Source organism: Rhipicephalus microplus, chromosome 7 (assembly GCF_043290135.1).
Source record: "Rhipicephalus microplus isolate Deutch F79 chromosome 7, USDA_Rmic, whole genome shotgun sequence".
Classification (NCBI taxonomy): domain Eukaryota; kingdom Metazoa; phylum Arthropoda; class Arachnida; order Ixodida; family Ixodidae; genus Rhipicephalus; species Rhipicephalus microplus.
Window position 1 is genome coordinate 15594111 of NC_134706.1, and position 22893 is coordinate 15617003.

At 46.6% G+C, this 22893-nt stretch overlaps 1 protein-coding gene across 3 annotated transcripts in view; it reads right to left on the bottom strand.

The window, feature by feature from the left end:
• LOC119180097 (solute carrier family 22 member 3-like) overlaps nucleotides 1–22893 on the bottom strand; it is a 29572-nt gene that overhangs the window by 417 nt on the left and 6262 nt on the right. For 2 of the 3 annotated variants that reach the window (XM_075868748.1, XM_037431235.2), the window contains 9 exons: nucleotides 20486–20913; nucleotides 19796–19899; nucleotides 17101–17255; nucleotides 16628–16796; nucleotides 14183–14330; nucleotides 13147–13235; nucleotides 11848–12062; nucleotides 8957–9138; nucleotides 1084–6646 (listed from right to left, as the gene is read on the bottom strand). In XM_075868748.1, coding sequence (XP_075724863.1) covers nucleotides 6398–6646; nucleotides 8957–9138; nucleotides 11848–12062; nucleotides 13147–13235; nucleotides 14183–14330; nucleotides 16628–16796; nucleotides 17101–17255; nucleotides 19796–19899; nucleotides 20486–20884 — 1710 coding nt within the window. In that variant the 5' untranslated portion in view covers nucleotides 20885–20913 and the 3' untranslated portion in view covers nucleotides 1084–6397. Of the gene's footprint in view, nucleotides 1–1083; nucleotides 6647–8956; nucleotides 9139–11847; nucleotides 12063–13146; nucleotides 13236–14182; nucleotides 14331–16627; nucleotides 16797–17100; nucleotides 17256–19795; nucleotides 19900–20485; nucleotides 20914–22893 lie in introns of those variants that run through there. The other variant, XM_075868749.1, reaches the window with a different exon arrangement.

A 22893-nucleotide genomic window follows, 5' to 3' on the forward strand; every position in this document is an offset into this window, starting at 1 on the left:
CGCGGAACCATAAGTCGAAAAACGTGACAGAAATATGGCCGAATTCTCGCTGGAAGTGTTTAGTTTGTCTATACATTTTCTGTGTTCTCATTACTCGAGTGGTGGAGGTGATTTACGTTCGTGGGAAGCAGGTTATAGACCGACTTCACAGGAATGTTTAGAGCCAGAGCCGAGTTAGTTTACAGTACGAGCAGGGTCAACGCGTCATATTTCGAAAGCAGGGACATGCGAATCACCTGGATATCTTGCAAGGCTAGATATGCCTGTAATTAAGGGTGTGCGAATATTCTGAAATTTTGAATGGCGAACTGAGCAGCGTACTATTCGATTCCGTTCAAGGATTGAATAGTGCGTCATAGAAATGCCGAATACTCATCTAATAATTTTCGACGATTAAGCAGAGGGGAAGAGAAAAGATGAACGACACGTTGGAACACAGTGAGGTACATTTTTTGTTTTAATTATCGAATTACCGAGATTCTAGCAGCCCAAAGTGTCACGGAACGATCGACGCGAAACTGATCACAGGGTGAAGGTTTTTTGTTCAGATTCCAGCGTCGTCGAAGTGAGAGTGAATTCATTTATCTTCATCGTAACGTTCATGTTTGCTTTTAACGAAAACTTACCAGAACTCATTTTAATGAGTTATTACAGATATTGTGCATAACAATGAAAAGGACCATTAAATTTACGCTGTACATCATAAGTTTGATGACATTCGTACATTTTGGTTATGTTGAGTCGTACAAATTTTAAACAATGTTTATATCAGTTCGACTGAAAAGTTGTTCACAAGGTACAACCTTGAGAACTGCAGTCATTGTTACATTCCAACAAAACATATCTAAGGCTCCAGTTGCTGCGCCATATTAGCTTGCCTCACGTCATGTAATTGAGGCATATTTCTCGTCAGTTAAAAGTACTCGTAATGCTGCACTGTTAAAGCTTGTCAAATATTTATTTCAAATAAAATGTGCATGAAATACTTCTGCTATTTTAAAAAATCGTTAATTACCATTCTTGGGCTGCTTTCAAAATGACTGCTTTACTACTCGAACAGTTCTTTAAACAGTACTCGGCTCGCCATCTTTTGAATTGAATTTTATTCATCAAGCGTGAACATGGAAAAGTGCATGGGTACAGATTCACTGGGAGGTCCCAAGGTAAGAACCACATGCGGGACCTCCCATGATGGAAAAAAAAAAAGTAATCATCAAGCAACACTGAAATACATAGTCAGCAAATAAACACAGCATAAAAAAAGAAAGATGAATAAAAAACAAAAGAAACAAAAAAACCATTAGAATAATAAGCAGAAACACTAAAAAACATGGAATACATCGTCAATCTAAAAAAAATGTGAATATGAATACCACAACAAAAAAAGACATCATAATACAGTTACAATTCAATCAAACAGAAGGGCCTAACAAGAAAGTCTTTAGTTTGGATTTAAAAATGCAAAGTGATTTAGAAGATTTAACATCAGAGGTTAGTGAATTCCAGAGCGAAATGGCCGAGAATAGAATCGTTTGTTTGCCGTAGTGCGTATACACGGAAGTAAGAGATTCTGGCGTGAGGCAAAGCGTGTTGAATTGAGATTATTAGTGATGCAATAAGGGAGAATATCTAAGACAAGGTGATCGTGCGAAACGTTGAAAAATAAAATACTAATGTTGTACCTAAACAGATGATGAAGGGGCAAAACACGCAGCTGATAGAACAGCGGGGAAGATTTTTGCTTGTCGATGGGAAAATGTAATGATGTGTAACGCTTGTTTCTGCAGTGTTATTAATGGGGCGATGTGGGTATGATACGTACCACCCCAGGAAGAAATGCAGTAATTTAGGTGACTGTGGACAAAAGCGTAATACAAAGTTAGGAGAGTTTGCAAGTTGAAGTCTGGTCTAGCTCTAATCAAAACTCTTATGCCGAACATAACTTTCTTTGAAATGAAGATTACGTGCTCATGAAATTTAAGGTGAGAATCGACTATTACGCCAAGAAAATTAGTGCTACGACGAAGTTCAATTTTAATACCGGAAATATACAGGGAAGGGAACTCGGAAATTTTTCTTTGCGGGGAACTAAAAAGCAGAAAGCAAGTTTTAAGAACGTTAATAGATAACTTGTTGAAGAGACATTATCGCTCGAGGGAAAATAGGTCAGCTTGGAGCATTTGCGTTAAGGTACACATGTTTCGGTGGGAGTTAAACATGGTAGTGTCGTCAGCTTACAGTACGCATTGTGAAGAGGTTAAACAGCGAGGAAGGTCATTAATGTAAATTAAAAAAAAAGAAGTGGGCCCGAGATTGGGCCTTGTGGAACGCCTCTGTTAACTGTGACCGGGGGTGATGTTGCTGTGGAAACAGAAACTATTTGTTGCCTGTTTAAAAAAAAAGCTGCGTAACAAAGAGCAGGACCCGTAATGCCATAACGCTCCAGTTTAGTGAAAAGAATGTCATGGTCAATGGTGTCAAATGCTTTTGAAAAATCTATGAAAACAGCAGCAGCAACGTCGTCGCGATCAATGAAAGACTTCGATCAATGAAAGATCTGTTAGACATGCAGTCGCAATATTAGTTGATAGGGCAGCACGAAAACCAAACTGAGAGGGGGTGAGCAAGTTGAATTTTTTTAAGCTAGGTAGCGGGAAAGACGGGTCTCAATAAGTTTTTCTAGAACCTTATCTAAGAAGGAAAGAATAGAAATGGGTCGATAATTATTCATAAAGCGCGCGTCACCTTTTTTGAGTACAGGAACAATTTTTGCTATTTTCAAGGACTGTGGAAATAATCCGGTTTTAAAAATTAAGTTGAATATATAGCAAAGTATAGGGGCGCAACAAGTCGACGTACAAGTTTCAAATGGAACCCATGAATACCATCTAAGCCAAGCCCGGTAGTCTTTAATCCTGCAATGGTAGATTCGATTTCGTCGGAACAAGTAGGAAATAGAAAAAACGATTGGGGGCAACGCAAAAGGTCAGAATAATAAGGGCACGAGGGAAGTTGTGAGCATACACCCGAAAAAATGATTGCTAAATGCATTAGCAATGTTTGCAGGTTCAGTAAATGATGAGTCGCCCTGAACAATGGATTTGATGGGCTTGTGCTGAGTAGCGTTATTCAGGAATTCCTTAACTAACTTCCATTTTTTCTTTATGTTGTTACCGCACCTATTGAATTCATTGTCGTAGTAGCGGCGCTTGGCGGCTTTAAGGAGCGAGCACAGAACTTGAGAGTAGCGTTTATAACGTGCTCAGAGATTAGAATTTAAAGGTTTGCGCTTCATTTTTTTGTATAGATTATCTTTTTCACGCAAGGCAAGAAGAAGGGAATTTGAAAGCCAAGGGCACCGAGGGGCAGTGTAACGCCTATTGGAAGTTATTATTGTTGTACAGTCACCGACAGCATTGATCATTGCATCAGAAAATTGCTGTAAAGCGATATCAGGATTCGAGACATTGAATATGCTGGACCAGTCTATTTCTGATACAAGGTTTAAAAATTTTTCACGATCAAATATAGAATGCTTGAAGGTTTCAGTTTTGTTTTTTTCCTGCTTGTGCAAGTAAAAAAAACATGGGGAAGTGATCGGTAATATCGAAGTCGATAGTGCCAGCTTCTATTGGGGAATCATGATTAGAAAAAATATGGTCAAGGAGGGAATGGGAAGAAGGATCTACAACACGTGTAGGCGTATTTATCAGTGACTCATAACCGTAGCTACAAAAGGCACTAGTGTAGATCGAAGTGATAGGATTAGCAGAATCAAGAAGATTGATGTTAAAGTCACCCATGATGAACACATTTTTGTTTTCGAAAGACAACTTATCAAGCACAAGAAAAAGTGCATCGCAGAAATCAGCTGCATTAGATGAAGGAGAGCGGTAAACGGAGCCAAAGACTGTCCTATTAACATTTGAAGAATCGATTGGATCGAGTTCAACCCAGACAGATTCGCATTTGGGAACATTTATGCTTAGATCTTTGCGTCGACAATACGAGAGCTGGTTTGAAACGAAAATGGCAGAGCCCCCGTAAGGGCTACCACTATACGATGATCGTATTCGCAACCATAGTCGGCAAAGCCATACATGTCGCGATCTTCACAAGTAAGCCAGGTTTCGGAGAAGCAGATGATCGAGAAATGATGGTTCAAAGTATGAAGTAGTGTGGAAATCTTGTTACAGTTCTTTTTAAGGCTACGAGCATTGAAATGTATTGCGCTGAAAACATTCGCGTTGCCTAAACATTTAGCCACCTGTGCTGGTGAAGCACAATTCATTACAGAAGAAGACAGAAAGCTACAAAGCCAAGGAAAGTAGCCTACTCTTCAAAAATTGCAAGGTCGTGGTCAGTCAGTACCCGAAATGCACGACTGTTGATTGTTTTACGCGCCTTAATAACACAGTTCTCGGTCCACACGAACATCCAGTTTTTGTCTTTCTTTAGCGCGCGCGCCTTTCCGAGCAATCTCTTGTTTTCCGGGGTAAGGTGTTCATTGACAAAAATGGGTGAATCCTCGCGATCATTGAAATTGAGGGATGAGGTCGCAAGACGGGCTTTACGGGCTTCAGAGCGGGCTTTGCGGGCTTTGCGGGCTTCGAGCGACCATAGGAATGATGGGTAGTACACACATTTGCCTAGTCTTCATACTTGCAAGCGGCGAATCGTACTTGCGGCTTCGTTTATTGCTGTTTCGGTTTCGTTTTGAAAAAAAGGTTCAACCCTTTTGAACTTCGTGACCTGATTAGGAAAGGTAAGTCCAAAAGGATAAGATGGTGAAGCGCAACCGCTGAACATTTGCTAATATTTGTTTCGTAAGAAAACAGCTCCAAGCCACACGAACACACACGGAGCCAAAAGCAGGCCAGAAGTACGAATATTAGGCAAATGTGTGTACTACCCATCATTCCCATGCTCGCTGAAGCGCCGTGCGTCGCAGCTCACATAGACACTAGCGCCAGAGTTCCCTCTAGTGTATATTAGGAAACTCTATGATTTGGTGGGGCCTTTTAACGAGAAGAAAACAACAGCATAAAGCAAACACAGACAAAGAATAGCACGGCGTACGATGCTACTGATTCCAATCCTCCGTGCATGAAATGAGCTAAATTACTAGCACAGCGATGTTGCTTCACAAGAGCTTGTGCAGAGGCTTCGTCTGTGCAGTTCTTGCCCACCGTCGTTGCGAACTTGGCAGCACTACCTCTATACGTCGTTTATGAGGTTGCTTCACCGCCCCACAGCGGTGGTCTAGTGGCTAAGGTACTCGGCTGCTGACCCGCAGGTCACGGGATCGAATCCCGGCTGTGGCGGTTGCATTTCCGATGGAGGCGTTAATGTTGTTGGCCCGTGTGCTTAGATTTGGGTGCACGTTAAAGAACCCCAAGTGGTCGAAATTTCCGGAGCCCTCCACTACGGCGTCTCTCGTAATCATATGGTGGTTTTGGGACGTTAAACCTCACATATCATCTATCTATCTATCTATCTATCTATCTATCTATCTATCTATCTATCTATCTATGGGGTTGCTTCACCGCTCTTTCATATGTCAACAATAACTCGTAAAACGTCAGTCAAATCACGTCAGTCAGACTCGCCGTGGTTGGTGCAGAGTGCCCATATTGTGTTCAATATTCATACAGTTGAATAGCAACGTTCCACATAACCGCGATACGTTTTCGTTACATTTACTTATCGCGTTCTTAAAACGCTTACATCAGAACTATGCGACGCGACACTGCACTCGACCGACACTTACAGCTTGCGGCTGCCAGTGTTCTTTCTTCACGTCACGCGGTGTCTATACGTACAGCTTCAAATGAAACGCGATCAGCGGCCAGCATTCGCACCGGACAGTGCGCGCCGTCCAATCCATCAACATAGACGGGCGTGCGCATGCGTAGTTCTGTGAAAGTGGATGTGCGCGCACGACACTGTTCGCGTTTCATGTGACGCCGATAGTGTTTACCTCGAATCACAGGTGTTCATAGATGTCGCCGACGACGAGGCTTGCGCCGCGACAGCAAAATTGAATGACTTCGTCAGCCGGCGAAACGACACCGATGGGCAGAGGCTGGTTGAAGCATCTGCATTGCAGTGCCTTCTGGATCGTTTTTTTTTTTCCTTATACTACGGAGCCATCAGTCGGGAAGAGTAGCCACTGCGCAATTTTGTAGCACGACCATCACAAGCGGCCTAATTAGAGCGCCGAAACGCGAAGTTCAAGGTGAAGACAATGCAACACCGCGTGCGATCCCACGAGAACGCTGCAACGTATTGACACAACCAATATGACACCCGGCTCATTGTTGCCAGACGTCAAAACGATGTCGCACAAAGTCTGTTGTCCGCTGAATCGCATTTGGTTACCTATCTTCACGTCACGTTACTCGGGAGTTGTTGGAGCGGTAATAAGCTCAACCCTGCGACACCACAACCGCCATCTATGCATCGCACTGGAACGGCCCAGTGTGTCTTGCCTGGCGTACCAGGCCTTCTCGAGGTGCAAGGTCTCTCGCACTGTGTCCGGAAGCGCCACCTGGAACGTCTCGGGCAGCAGAAGGACCAGGAGAGCGGCCAGGGCGTACATGGCTGCCAGAACAACCATGGGCACCGACTCGTTCGTGTAGCGCCTCTGGTGTGGAACACGGACACAAAAAGACACTTTTACCGCAGGGGCGAAGCAAATAATGTGATAGGATCCAATTGAAATATTATACAAGGTAAATCTAGGAGCTAACTCAATCAATCAATCAATCAATTTATTGAGCTTCTTTTGATACAATATAAAATTGTGAACTATTACATTCGGAGGTCCCATACTTTCAAGAACTGACGGGGCGGTTCTCCTAACACAAAAACATATGTATGTTAAGTGTCGTGGGCAACATGGGAACAATTCACGTATAAAATTTACAGGAAAGCTCAAACAGCTGCATAAGAAAAATCAAATCAAGATATAAACAAAAAAATCAACGAACAAAAGGCTGGCGGGGTATATAGATTTATGAACAGTAAAATTTACTTTTCATACGTTTCTGGATCGGATCTAGCACAGAGTCTACAAAGCGTTGGTGTAAGAAACTACGGCCGCTCCATGGAGAGATGTCCTTTTCACAGAGTCTAATCGCGTTGGGAGCACAACACGGATAAGGGTATACGAGCGCGGTGAAGGGGAGCGCGCATCGAGGAACGAACCGTCTCTGACGGCCTCAGAGACGACGAGTGCGCCAGCAGTTGTGAGCTCCAAGTCAACGTTCACAATTGCTCCTCGAGCGACAAATCCCTCCCACCTTCCATCCACCCTCCCGCCCTGCGTTTCTTCATGCTCCTTGAAGAGTTAAAAGTGTGCACAATAAAAAATTTTACACCATGAAGGGTGTAAATGAGCTTGTCCCATGGACGACACCCTAAGGGTGTTAATTCAGCACCTTCCAAAAAGGGTGCTTTTCCATGCAGCCTTAGAATAGGGTGTACATGTAAAAGAAATGTAGGGTGTTACAAAAACACCCTTAAGGAAGGGTGCCTTCGATGTCCTTCACTTTTTTAACACCCTCTGAGGAGGGTGCGAGAAGGGTGCACAAGGGTGTTGAGTGCCCATGGCAGGGGTGCCAGTATTCTTTTAAACTGCACTAATAGATATCAGCATGCACTGATTACACACTACTTGAAGAAAGTGGCCCTGATTATCAATGGTGCGCCACCTGTCGAGCTCCATTCATTGCGTGTGGGCAAAAATATAAGCACGTATATGGCGGTTTGGGTTAGTTGGTGTGACATGGTGATAGTTATAGCACGAGAACAGGACGACGACAAATATCCTTCTTGTCCCTTTGTCGACGTTCTCTTCTCGCGCTATAACTATCATCCTTGAAGACGGCTGGGCGTTTCCTGCCTGCTTGAGTAGCAATTGATGGCATGCGTAGCACACGGGTTGGTGTTATCAAATGCGCCCTCCCTGCACATGAAGTGAAATCTATTCAATCTCTGTTACCAATATGTCTTTTTTTTAACGGGTTGGGGATTCCTCAGGTGGTGGGTTGGCTCTTTGGCTTTCTACTTCAGCCGCGTTCGTCGCCCCCGCTTTCGTGCTGTTACCGGTGGGTAAAGCATACTACGAATAGAGGGAAGTCATCGTTTAGTATTTTATACGGAACATCGAGGTGAGACGGACGAAGCCGGGCGACAAGCGCCGTCAAGAGTCTCCAAATAATTGCTATTGCAATAAAAACTGCGGGCAAGGATCGCGCTGAGTTCTATGCTGTTTACTGCCACGGACATAATGAAGCGTTCTCACTGCACTCAAGGTGGTCTGTAGGCATTGATTTGTTCGATATGTGGGGTTTGACGTCCCAAAAACCATCATATGATTATGAAAGACGCCGTAGTGGAGTGCTCCGGAAATTTTGATTGCCTGGTGTTCTTTAACGTCCACCCACATCTGAGAACACGCGCCCACAGCATCTTCGCCTCCATCGAAAATGCACCCGCCATAGCCGGGATTCGATCCCACGACCTGCGGGTCAGCAGTCCAAGGTCTGTAGGCAATACAGAAACTGGGGCGAGAATAAAGTCTGGCTGGCACTTGCCACTTGGTATCAAACCCGGTGACCCAGGCGTTTTAGGCTGTTACTCTGCCATTTCGCCAACACCTCCTCGAGGTCTCGAATACGTCCGCGAGGTGTCATGGCAGTTTTAAGACCTTTTCACTGAAGACTCTCGGGGCTCCGTCATAGTCCTCTCTGAACTGTTCTTAACATGCGTGACCACCCCCTAAAACGCACTACCGGGGCTGCGACATCGGCCTATATGCTTCCGCAACAGCCCAGAAAGGCCACGATCCTCTTCTCCGTTAAGAACGTCCATGAGGTCGTGCGTATGGCTAACGTCCCAGTTTTTTTTTTTTTTTTTCTCTTCTTTCCCTCACTATCAATACGTATCTCACCGTTTCCAGCAGTAATGGCACGAGCGCCGATCCGACCCGGATGCTCATGAGACAGGTGCCGACTCCCACTGTACGCAGTACGGTGGGGAACACCTCGGCCGCGTACAGCCAGGTGGCGGTGAACGCCGCGCCGGACAGGGTCTTGCCCACCAGGCCGTCCACTTGGCGGAGCCACGTAAGAGCTACGTAATCAACAGAAGCACTACACTTTTTGAGTGCCGCGTGCGGTAAATAGTTTGCTAACTTTACTGTGCCGTGTAATGAATTCTTGACCCTTTTGACGGGGTCAGAAGTGCGCTTATTTCTAACCTTATTCCTAGCTACAGTTTGCAGTTTCTTTAATGTGGATTTCAATGAAAAACTTAGATTTGCTAACTTATGTTTAATACTTACGTTTGCAATTTCTGACTCAGGATTTCAACGGAAAATTTATTTGTGACCCTGGATTTCGAATAGCAAAGTTAACTTTGCTTCAGTAGGGCTACACAGCAATGAGCTACTTGAAGTAATAGATTACCAACTTGCTCTAAACGGTTTTCTCACTGCTTGTTATTGCAAAGCGCGGTAAAACATATATTACGACAAGGCCTTACGTCTGTTGTATTTTAACGCGTCTACTACGATGTTTTAAAGTACTCTGAAGTGCACTAAACTTCTTTGAATTCCACTATATCTGTTTCAATCGCTCTACATTATTTTCGAGAACATTTCTACTTGCTCTTACTTCTTCGATCATTAACTTAAATTACTTTTCCCTTACATATCACTGAATTCCATTCTGGTTACGCAACACTTTTTGAACATGGTCACGTGACCTATTGGTAGTTGACGTTCCCGCGAACACGTGATCCAAGCGTGAGAGCACAGCCAGTGGCATGGCATCTACAATTAAATTAAAACGCCACCTTGAAATCGCTCGCTCTTCCTTCGACAAATGGCGTCAAGTATAATAAATGTAGACAGCGTCATATACACGTGAAAACACATTTTTTGTCAGCCGGCGTCCTCGTTTGTTAAATAACGGCTGTCAATAATCGTCCTCGCTTCTTTTTTAGCTTAGATTTTTTTTCTATGCGAGGGGACCAGTCAAGCTGTGACATGCAGCTTTTCTTTTTTCCCCTTGACAACAAACCACGTATACAACGTGCTTTCATGTACTTGTCGCGTGGTTGAATAAACTCGAAACTCAAATGTAAACATTTCGACAGAAATCTGTGTGACTGTGTAGGAGGTTTAGAAGGTTGAAATGATTCCAGCCATGTTGATAGAGAGCCCGACGTTTCAGGACCGATTCGGTCTCTTCCTCAGGAGGTGATTCTGTTGATCATAGAAACATCTCCACGTCCTGCTTCACCACGGCTCCGGCTTTTCCCTTCCCTTCCGTTTCGGAGGCCGTGAACGTATACATAGGACATTGTTCCAAGCAACCGGTTCGCATTCGCCGGTGTGTTCCGAATGTTCCGGGAATCGAGCAATATCCTCCTTCCTACACCCCTTTCTGTTTCAAGAACAGAAACGCCATCCTAATCGATCAAGTCGATGCTCGTTTCGTATAGCACTCGATCAGCTCAGAACTATGCCATGATTTGTTAATCTATCAGCTCGGTGAGCACGCACAGAGTTGCGGAGGCTGTGCAAGATCGAGAGAGAGAGAGACACTTTATTAGAAAAACAGATAGTTTAGCCAGCGTCGTTTATGTATCGGTGTGGATGATCGAAATTCCGACGTCATTGCAACTGGCCGGTAGAACTTCATTGGCTCTTAGGTTATCATAAGTACACAATCAGCTTGTCTAAAACACGTGAGCCACGTTGGTATACACATGGAGTTTCATACTAGCACACTAGTGGAAAATCTGACGTAGAGGTGTCTGTGGGAGCTGAAACGCATGGCGCATCAACCAGCAAAGGAATGATAGCTAGTACGTGGATTTTGCGTATAACCTTTGTTCTTTCGACACACCGCGACTCGTTGTGGCCTCAGCGGCTTTGTCGCAAGACTGAGTACACTGAGTACAGGAAAAGGTCCGTAGTCCCATTTTACCATCTCGACCCTTTTAGGCTGACCAGTTGATATGAGCTCACAACGAGCCATTTGTTTAATCCGAAACAAATCCAGAACAACAATGAACAGGAAAAAGAGGCAGGGGAAGGGGATGATGCTACACACAAGCGATAAGATAATCTGTTGCAACTTGGAAGATGACAATTCCTCTGGTCAAAAGGTCAGCTCCAGCCCATTCCCAATTCACAAATATTTCATAACAATGAACAAAGCCAGACTTGCGTCCCCAGACGCAAGCACGAATGCTAGGCGAAATTGGCTGCGTTACAATAATCACCGTAGACGGCTAAATAGACAGCTAAATGGACGGCGGCCATCTTAAGTCCCATTCCAATTTTCACGTAGCGGGCAAAGTAGACAGCTTAGAGAAGACCGCATCGTAGACAAATACGATACAGGCTACTTTGCTGTCTAAACAAGATGGCGGCTCAGCGAATCGCTCAGATAGATCGGATATCGCCAGAATTGTCTTCTGCACACAAGCTAACGCTTTCCCAGGCGCTCAATGTGAGTAACGTTTACTTGTTTTCAATTTCAACGTCAAATGATCCAGAAAATACAACTGTTGCGTTTGTTTATTTTAGCTTTTTCTTCTCGACGCAAGGTGGCGCATTGTCGCGTAAAAGCCGTCTGTGTTCCATTACTCGCACCGCATGGGCTCGATGCTGTCTTCTAAGCAGTCTTCGTAGACTGTCTACGATGCTGTCTAAGAATTGGAACACAGCCTTAATCTACCTGTCATTCGCACGGTGGCTATAAACGATCGTAGTAGCGTCACCGCTCCGTTTAAACGAAATTGTAGGAAAGTCTGTGGATGTGCACTTACATCGAGGGAGAAAGCCCAAACCGAGCGTGCACAGCGCCACCCCGGCATACATGGCCGGCACAGCCACGCGTCTGGGGAACCAGCGCACGGTGCCGTAGCAAAGGACCACGGCCACACACTCTCCCAGGCCCGACAGCAGAAAGCCCACGTAGGGATTTCCGCCCAGTCTGGTCATGGACAGCTGGATGCCGTAGAACGCGGCGCCGCAGGACACGCTGCGACAGACAGGGTGCATGTACCTTAATCGCCTAAACAGATCTGCGAGGTGCAGGGACCCAAATGAGAACCACCCTTCAGTACTCGTGGCTGGGGCAGCCGTTCATCTTTACTTCTACAGAAACGTTATGGTTGCCTATACGGCCCTCTTCCATCAGTCCACACAGTACGTCTATCTTTGGCCAAGGAGCTTACTATATATGACATTTGCCACTGGTGAAAGCCCACATACACACAGAAGGCAGGATCATGGCGGCATGTCAAAAGATCACACAATAAGCAATACAGGTCAAGTAGTTCTCCTCAAGTATATCTGGCCAAGGAGGCCAAGAAAAACGCTTGCAGAAGTGGTAGATCTGCCTTGAGAGTGAGGTCAGAAATCTGCAGATAAAACGTTAGCACTTTGCGAAGAAAAACGGTGCTTTACTCACACGCCATACCAGTTTAACATTCGTAATTTGTTGGGACAGATAGTGTTCAACGTGTGTCCTTGTGTCGCAAATTTCTTTAAGAAGCCTTAGCGTCTAGTCAAATTTTGTTAGAGATCAGCTCATCTTTACTCTTCTCGACGGGTTCGAATGAAGATTCAACCTATAGCCTAGCGTTTGCGCTAACAAACAGAACACCTTTATCTAGAAGGGCATCACTTAGAGCATGTTTCCTAGACAAACCAGGGACATACTTTGGCTTCACCTTTGCTGGTAATACTTAGCGCGATAGCTACTGCTCCCTCATTTTCTAGGGTGGGGCATGTAATATATACCCCGTGTTGAGCGGGGTATGTAACATGTTTTGCACTTGTGGAAATAAAACTTAGAAAATATCGAATCTGATGTTTTGCAAACTGAAACTTTTTCACAGCAATTCGTTGTACAGTTTGGCTGCCTAATTTATATTGCCTAATCAGGCACTGAAACAACGCATAAAACAACAGCTGACGAACTCCAATTTAAATTTGCAACATTCATTTGGTCACGTTGACAAAGCATATAGTTAAAGTTGGCTGGGACGCCCTCCATGAAAGCGCCTGTTGTTTCTGGATATTGGGATAGTTTAGGCTGTTGTGCTCCCTGAAACACTCACCAGCTGTAGACAAGGATGACGCTGTACCTTCGGATCCTGGGCTCTCTCACGAGATCCAGGAAGTGCACCTTCTCGGCATCTTCGTTCTCCTGGTCACAACACGCAAACGGACGTTTCAGAAGACGCTCTCATCAAACCCAATCGTGAACAAGTATGCACTGGCCGTGACGAGTGCACGACCCGCTGTAACCAGTATCGCATGTTTAACGTGGACCTTCAACACATTTCCGGGGAGGTCAGGAAACGATGCCTATCGATGAGTGAAGTTCCTGAGAATACGTGCAAAAAAAAAAACGTTTTAGCGCGTGGCACGCGGCCTGGAATTTACAATCAACTCTTAATGTAAGCTAGGATTTGTTGCCTCTTCTTCCTATAAATGGTGCCACACACCAAAACACCGAGACTTACGCCCATTTCAGCGTCGTGAGCTGTAATTTTTATGCGGCTGCCACAGGGGGTCGCCACGTGTCACAGTGTGACGTGAACTTGCACTCACGACTTCATTGCAATCAAGCATCATAATCATCATCATCATCATTCACACTTGTTCATCATCACGTTTTGTTTTCTTCATTCGCTTCTCCCAATGGTCACGTGACTTGCGAGACAGCTGGTACTACGAAGACGGCAAAACAGGGTAGATTAATACCATAGTCACACGGGGACTTTCGATCGCGATCCAAAGTCAGTTGCCACTACATTGTACAACCCAATCCGGATTGAGTTTGACGCAGACGTCAGCCAGATAGCAATCATGGATCCAGATCGCTATATTGCGCAGATCGCGATCGCCTTGATCCCGACCGGGCCTGACCAGGATTATGTGTGACCGTGTAGCAGCCCCCGATCCGGATCGAGCCTAATCTCGATCGACCGTGATCGCAATCGAAAACGCGCGACGCCGGCACAACACAGTTTCGGTGTAAAACGAACGATGGGGAGAGCTTGTGACGTCACTGCACGGCCAAGACAAGAGCAGTGTGCTGCAAACCAACATTGTCAGTGAAGAGCAGGCGATGCACAATGCACGACTCACCTGCAGTATCTTCTTTTGCAACTGCCTTAGTGCGGAGTCGACGTCCTGAATCTCGATGCCATTAGCTGAAGCCGCACGGAGGATGACGCTGGCGGCCTCTTCCGTCCTTCCGGTTGCAATCAGCCACCGAGGCGACTCGGGCAGGTACCTGGCAGGATATATAGCCACGGCCCTTACTATTGCAAAATGAATTGGTTTCAGTTCGCACAATGTTACAATGATCAGGCCGTGCCAATTCTAATGTTTTAACGCAACAGCGTTAAGCAGTACTTTCTGCCGAAGTTACAGCATTGGCGTCATTGTTTCTGTGCGCAAAATCAACGGTGTCTTTTAGAGAAAATTCGAGACAGATGCAAATAAAATAAATAATAAATATCTTTGGTTCCAGTCAAATCCAGGCTGGTTGCGTGTTAAGCAGGTGTTTTACCAAAGAGCTACGCCATTGCTTAAAACTGATTCAGAAATAATAAAAAAAAAACACTGCGCGGTTGTATAGGAGTGGTAGGGTTCTGCCGTGTAATATTGCGTGGCAGAAGCGCAGTATGAGGCCACGCATTCAAAAAAAAATGTGATTTGCGCAACGATTCGGCGTTTTAAAGGTTACACCTAATAAAAAGCGCTGAGACATAATCATCAGCTGCAGCAAAAGCATTGACAAAGTGAGCAGTTGCCTAGGTTTGCGTATTACTTTGTGGACGAGTGGGGCACCCTTGGCCCGATTCGAAAAAGGAAAGATTAAGGCACAGTGAACACGTCGCATCTGTGTGTGTTGGTGCTTTGAAATGACCAGTGTCATACGCCCACAGACGTTCGTTTCCTTGCTGCATGGTTGAGGCACCCACTGGGAGCCGAAGCTGCAGGCTAGCGATTGAGAAGGCGATACACACACGGTCCGATCATACGCCATCACGTTCCACTCGTGAAGGCGAAGCTCAAGCGTACTTCAAGTTTTTTTATCTTACTCCGCCTGGCGTTGCTGTGAATTCTTGCATGTATGGTGACTTTGCCTCCTCACGACAAGAGGGGAAAATAGAAGGCTTTTTAATGAAGAACATAAAAGTCTTCCTGCGTACACAAAGGCGCCTACGTGCTGCTCCGGTTAGGAGAAGGGGAGTGATGACAAAGATACCTCCAGAGTAGAAGAGTAGGAAATGGAAGGAAAAAATAAAGAGGATAATCAATATATTGTTATTGTTTGTGGAAGTTGAGTATGTTGAACTTTCCAAGCACTGTTATATCTCGGCAGGATACTTGGACACATGTCTTCTCCTTCTCAGCAACGTCGAATATTAAAATTTCTGTGCAGGCTCCTGGAGGACATTCAGTCAACTTGTGCACTCTAAAGTAACTTGTCGTACTTACAGCCGTCACGTTCATGACAAGCTTTAGGTTGCGCAACGACAGAGATCGAGAGAGTGCAAGGAATGTCCGGATTTTCACTTTCTAGCAAAATCACAGTGGCTTAGGTTATGTGACAGCCGGTGGTTGACAGTTCTGACAATTCACGACAGGAAGAATGCATGAACAATGTTTCCACATCATTGGCAGTTGGGCGGCCATCAATATGAAAGCGGCTTCCTCGAGTGTTACTGTTAACAGCGGACAGTACTGGCGTAACCAGGGGGCGGAAGTTTAAACCCCCCGAAATACTTGAATTCATAGTTGTATATACAAACGCACGCATCAACAAACATGAAGGAGTAAAATAGACAGTTATAGTATACCGGGCTTACCGGGTTCACCGGGTGTACCGTGATAGCGGAATCGATGTGCGCATGCGCAGATACGTATGGTACCCGTACCGCTTACCGTACGTGCGGTATTTTTTTCAGATTTAAGGTTACCGTGGTAGCGTAAGTGTACGTAGTGTACGTAAACATGGCGGCGCTCTTGGACGCCCGCTTCGAAGCGATTTTGGCGTAGTTGTTGAAAGATTCACCTTGTTCGCAGCAAACGACTGTTTAGAGTAGCTTCGCTTGCCTTCAGTTAGCTTCGATGACCGAGTATTACGAGTAAGTTAGCGTAATTTTTGAGATAGCTTCCCATTTCGAACGCGTCTAGGCCTAACCACAAGATCGGTTTAAACGAATTGGTAACATAATTTTTTTCACGTTTGGTGCTTGGTTCATAGTTATTTGTTTTCATTATCAGTAAAATAAACTTGTAACAATGCTTCTCGAGGTGGCATAAGCAAAAATTCTCGTTTTCTTTCCCTTTTCACTGTCTTTACCTTATTAACCATTGGATAGGTGGCGCCACTGTACCAGCGGTGGCACGTAAACGCTATCCCGCTAAACTATAAGACGCTGTACCTCAACGAACGTTTGCTGCACGGTAACGTCATTCCCTTAACCTCCACTATCACTTTAACCGTAAACTATAACTGTCTATTGACGCACGCACACGCGCCTGCGTTTGTGTGTGAATGCCGATGTTACTTCTTACCATGACCAGACCGCAATGGCCACAAAGGGCATCGTGATGGCCACCTGGATGTAGCGCCAATGCTGGATCAACCACACGGTGCCCGGCAGGACGAAGAGGCTCAGGGCGAAGCCCAAGGTGAAGGCGATCGCCGCTCGTGTCCGCTGCCTGGGGCCAGTGACCTCCACCACTACGTAATGCGAATGGGAGCGTGGGCAACGTTTAGCATGTGCACCAGAACGGCTTTCCAGTACGACTGCATATCCCTGAGTTTGTTTTCACTGCAGCGCATTTCCTCTTCCTAACGAGACAAAATGTTCCAAAAGCCAGCGTTGTTCATGATTCTAAAAGGTTCACTGCGACTTGACTTAACGACACATAACAAAATAACCTACAGACGTTTTTTTCCACCTATGCGGGTGGCATGCACATTATACACTGACACCAAAAGAGTGGAGGTCGCCCAGTGACCACCGCGTTGCTTCGTTCCTTACGGAGACAGAAGGAGGTGGTCTGCATGACGGCCAGCGAAATCCCAAGGAACACGCGGGCTGCCAAGAAGACGCCGAAAGAGGGCGCCGCAGCGGTTGCGAGGCCCGCCATGTTGACGAGGGCGCAGGAGCTCACGAGCAATGGACGGCGACCCAGTCTGCAACGAACGGGACACGTACCGATGTAGGGAGAACTTACCGAATGCAGGGGTCCTGGGACACTGGCAACGCGTTCAAAACAAAATATAGTAAGTGTGGATTACGGCGCTTCGCCGAAAACAGTGGTCCCGCGCATGCGCGTGAAATTTTCACCGTAGTCGTTTACAAGATTAAAAATAAAAGCTGGCGGTTCTGTTACCGATGAGCGAAGCTCCTTAGAAATTCGACGCCAAGACTATGCGCCTGATCTCGCTGCTGGCTTTCATGAAGGAGGTAGAGTGGGGAGCGTGTGGGGAGCGGGTGGGGAGAGCGTTTGCTGCGCTTGGTGGCGGGAACGAGTGGGCTGGTGAGCGTGCGGCGTGCACAGCGCAGCGCGAGAAATCGGCCGCCACGCCCGCACTCCCGCTATACGCCAACCGTGCGCGCACCTGTTGTTTTTCTCGGCGCGCTTGCCCGACGCACGGAGCTGCGACATCGGCGACGGCGGAGTACGGGCCTAAGGAGCTTCGCTCGTAAGATAATAGAAAAAAACGTTAGTTCCAAGCACAGCCATCGCTTACATTCAACGAGAGAAATATCACATAAATTGTCCATCCAGTAGCGATTATACCCATTTTTGTGAGGTCAAGCGCTTTTCGAATGTCTCTAATGGTTGACTTTCCTAGTGGCACACCTCTGATAGGCTGATATATTATACAGATATATTTATACAGGCTGATATATTTATACAGAAAAATTGAGTTCATGGAAATCTAATCAGTGTTTCTGACATCGTTGCTCAACTAGACGAATGTTTTTAGACATTAACGATGAAGGTTTAAGTGGTATTAGCATTATCCCACTTGCGGTTTGAGCGGGAGCCAGCTAGAACGTCATTTTTTTTTTATTTGTGGGTGCCAGGCGCACCGTTGTTGTGTGGGCGGAGGCAATATCATTGCTTACCTTGTAACCAAGTATCAAGAGAGTTGCTTGTTGGGCAGGTTAAACTTGAAGAAAGTTACTAAAATGAAAAATTAAAAGACGTAAGCAGAGATGGTGACACACAAGTGGCTAAAAAACTGACATTTAATGTTTAAAAAGAACGGTCATGAAAAAAATGCAGTGTTGAAAAATGCGTAAGCGCACCTTATGTGTTTCCACCAGGACAGAGGGTGACTTTCATGAACGAAGGTGACTTGCATGTATGCGACTGGCGCAGTGATATATTAGAGTGTTTTCGCGCATGTTCTGCACCAGCTTAGGAGGAGGCATTTTTTCCGACATTAAATGTCATTTGTTGGGAGCCACCTCTGTGTCAGTTTCTTAGCTTATGCCTCTGTACTTCCCCACTTAGTACGTTTTGGTAGATTTTTTCGAGTGTAACCGAGTGTAGAAAAATGAGTTGGTGGGTGGACTTTGCAAACCAGCCCAGCCTTTTTTTTTGTCCTGGATCTCCATCTAAAAATTTGCCTTTATCATCGGTTACCAAGACGGTAGGTGACTTTCGTTAGTTGTTTGTGTATTGGGATGGTCCTGTGATAGCTGTTACAGGAAAAAGAATTTACTACCACTTCCTGTCTTTCATAGTATCACTGTGTTCAGAGTGAGAAACGCTGTCGTATCGGGGGGAGAAGGGGAGGATGTCTTGAATAACAACATTAGAGGTTCTACGTTCCAAAACCAGGATATGATTATGAGAGACGCCGCAGTGGAGGACTCTGGATATTTTGACCATATGGTGTTCCTTAACGGACCTTCAGCATTTCACTTCTCTCTAAATGCGAACGCCACTGCAGGGATCGAACCCTTGACCTTCGGGTCACCAGCCGATCACCGTAACCACCAACGTTACTAGATCCCACTGTTCCACCGCAGCGAACAGGGGAGGGAAGGGGGGGATGCCTTCAATCCCAGGAAGTTTTTCTATTGAGCATGAGTATGTATATACACGCACGCATACAAACACACGCACGAACACACATGAAGAAGAGTTACTCCATCCCCCCTCCCCTTCTCGCGAAAGAAATTTCTGGTTGATGTGAAATGTGGGGTCGGCTAAAAGGCGACAGCGCACCATCCGCGCAAATGTGCGTGTTCGGACGAGAACCAGCACATTCGGCATGGTGTGGCCAATAGCTTCTGCTTTATGTCACCTCTTGAGCTGAGAGAGATGTACTTGGCACCCCGCTCGACAAGGCTTGAAGCCTCTTCTGTACGGTAAAGAGAATGCTTGGTCCTTAGTCACAGCCATCTTCGCGCCGAGCTACTCTAAGTGCACCCGTGTGTTTTTCGCCATCTCTGGGGCAGATTAAAGGAAAAAAAAGGTTCCGCTGTATGTGAACATAACCTCTCGTCTTTTAATGCTGTCTGCCTTCCACTATTGCCAAGTGCATTGTACACAATCACGTTTACTATCTCCTCTTCCCATCACTCTGTATGTATAGCGTTTAAACTTAAGGAGGAAGAGAAAGGCTTAACATTTTAAATTTAGCCTTACACTAGCATATAGCTTAAACACGTGATCGTGACGCTTACGCTCTAACTCGCGCATTTTCCTCACCTGTCTCCAAGGGCCGAGCAGAGGAGACAGCCGATGAGCATGCCAGTCATAAAACTGCTCTGCACCAGAGAGCGCATCCACGCACGCTCGCACACCAGGTCCCACTGCGCGTTGAATGCACCTATTAGGCGGATGGATGAATGAATGAATTAATTAATGAATAAACGTTATTGTAGTCCCTCAGAAAGCGCTAGAGCACATTTTGAGCTGCTTCCACATCTGTACAGAAAGCCTAAGTATCTCTGCAGCGTCGAGGGCCATTGGACTGTTCATAGCTGTTCTTCGAGTTCAGAAATGACAATAGCGGCCTCCCATTTGGACGACGGATGAGATCGCCGCCGCGGAAACACCAGAGCATGTGTTTAAATTAACTATGTCCGCGCATAATGAACATTGGTTAGTTGGTTGTACGGATACGGATAAATCTTGGGTAGTAGCGCAGCGTTAGGGTATGCCCCGACCTGGAGTAGCCTGAGTGTCAGAGTCTATAGTATGCTTAAGTTTCTGTCTGGTGGAGGGTGTTGTCTATACGCCTCAGGTGAAAATGTGTGAGTTCGTTGTACGACATAGATTCCTGACTAGTGAATTTCTGTGGCTGTTATTTGTATGAATGTCAGTGTGAAGGACATTTCTGGACCATCATTAAATACCACTGACCATTATCGTGGCATGCAACGAAAGCTCACCTACCTCTTGAACCAATGTGTGGCCCGCAAAGCTGTTACCGTAGTTCCACCTTCCACACGAGATGACAGTCGTGACGACTTCGGAAACAAACGACAGGTTGTCACCGCCAGCGGCTAAGGTCGTCGCCAAGGGTATCGAGCATGTGCTGTGTCCGAAGTCACCTTGCTCGACGAGACGCCGGGTTTCGCTTGACAGGCTCCAGGAGGACCTCCGGGACTCTGACGTCGTTGTACTTCCAGACACTTCGGAGGTGGCATCCGCAGCGCACCAGTGGTCGATCTCGGGTACAAAGAAGCTGGACACGACGAGGTGCAGGCCCATGAACGTGCCTCGAACCAGGCCAAACCAGAATATGTTTTTCTGGAACTTGCCGTAGTCCCCAATGACGCCGCAGATGTCCATGTTGTTCAGGCGTTGTGTAGTATTTCCGTCTGTAGACGTCGTAGACAAAGCACTGGTTATACAAATTTCTATGATTAACAGCAGTCGGTTACAACCTAAACATAAGCAAGCGTGAGAGCTCCGCTCACAGAACCACGAAATAGCACTTTCACCCGTGAAAGGCAGTCGTTCTAGTTAGTTTCTGCTCATACGTGAAGTACCTTTTCTCGCCCAATGTAAAAACAGTGCTTATTAAGAGTTAAAGGTTGATCGTAATTAACTATGACATCATGTTTGGTGGAGTGGTGTCGTCATAATCCCCGACGAAATTCACCAGAACGTTCACGTATCCGTCCTAAAACCAGTGGCACAAACGCGTGTCTGCGTTTAAAAATAGCTGAGTGTAAGCCTAAGTGTAAACTAGTAAAAAATAGCTCAGTGTAAACGTCATAAAATTAGCTGAGTGTAAGCCTGGAAGGTACTACGAGGGACGCCCAAGCCACGCCATAAGGAGCGCCTTAGCGTCTCACGTCGTCGTTAGCGTCTCACGGCGTCTCTGGGCTGGCGGACGCCCGTCATGGCAAGCCCCCGAAGAAGGCGCTAGCCTTCGACGTAGTCGTCCCCGAGGGGACTAGTCCCGAAGACGTCGTTGACGCGACGTCTTCAATAGTAGGAATCGAAGAAGTATACCGCGTTCAGCACTTTGGAGGCCGGAACTACCAAGTTACCGTCAACAGTGAGGCCGCACTGGCCCAAATCGTAGACGCGTCGCACCTCATCATCCGAGGAGAGCGCGTCGCCATCGTACCCCTGGGACCCCAAGTGACCCAAGTGACCGTCCTGTTCCTGCCGTGCCGCGTACCCAGCGAAGTCATCGCACAAGCACTCTCTCCCTACGGGAAGGTGCTGCACATTACCAGAGGACTCATGGGATCGCGCCCTACCGTGACCACTGGGACACGATACGTCCGCATGGAAATGAAGGCTTCGTCACCGGTGCCCAACTACCTCAAGGTCGCGGGCCATCGAGTAACCTGTGACTATAAAGGCATCCAGCGAGTGTGTCGTCGATGTGGAGACAGTGAGCACTTCCGCATGAACTGCACAGCTCCGTTTTGTGGAAGGTGTGGCGTTTATGGCCACGACGGGAAAGGCTGCTCGCTGCCGTGTCGCCGTTGTGGGGACCCGCATGCCACCGTGGCCTGCACCATCAGGCCATCGTATTCCGAGGCGGCATCCAAGGATTTCCCCCCACTTCAACCAGGAACGCCATCTAAGAACAAGTGCGATGATTTGTCAACGCGAGCCGTGGTAACCGACCACGACCAAGGTGTGCCAATCGCGACGCTGCACCAGACGCCCACTGCGTCCCCAACAATTCCGGACCTGGTAATCCCTCCAGGTACTGAAAACTTAAGTTCCCCGCGTCCCGTGGCCATTTCTGAGGAATCGCAAGCCAAGCCCTCGTCAGACGAAGCGCCTCGTGAGGGCGGCGTCTCGGATGGGAATATTGCATCTGAGGCTCCTCGCGTTGCTGCTCTGTCGACAACAAGTTCAGGTGTCATCGAGGAGTCTACATCTCAAGACGACGACGCCTGCATCTACGAGGACTCCAACAGCACCGCGAGTGAGGCGCCCCTAGAAATTGACGAAGACACCAGCCCCAGTGACATAAGCCAGAACAGTGGAGACGTCTTTGTACCATCCTCGCTCAAAAACCCGGACACCAAACGCCACCGGATAACTACTCGTGACTTAGAAACCCCCACCAGAGACAGAAGTCCCCTGCGGACTTCGACGCGATCCCGGAAGCCCCGAGCCTCCGGTGGATCGCCTGGCCGGAAAAAATGACTCAGCCACTTGCGGGGCATTGGCTCCCGCACCTGATAAAGGTACCCCTGCATTTGCGTGAACCTATACTATGTTTTAATTTTCCCCATGGCTCTTACTCTAAAAGTTATTACTTTTAACGTTCAAGGTTTCCGAAATCCACAAAAACAGGCTGAGGTATGGGCTTTTGCACGTTCAGT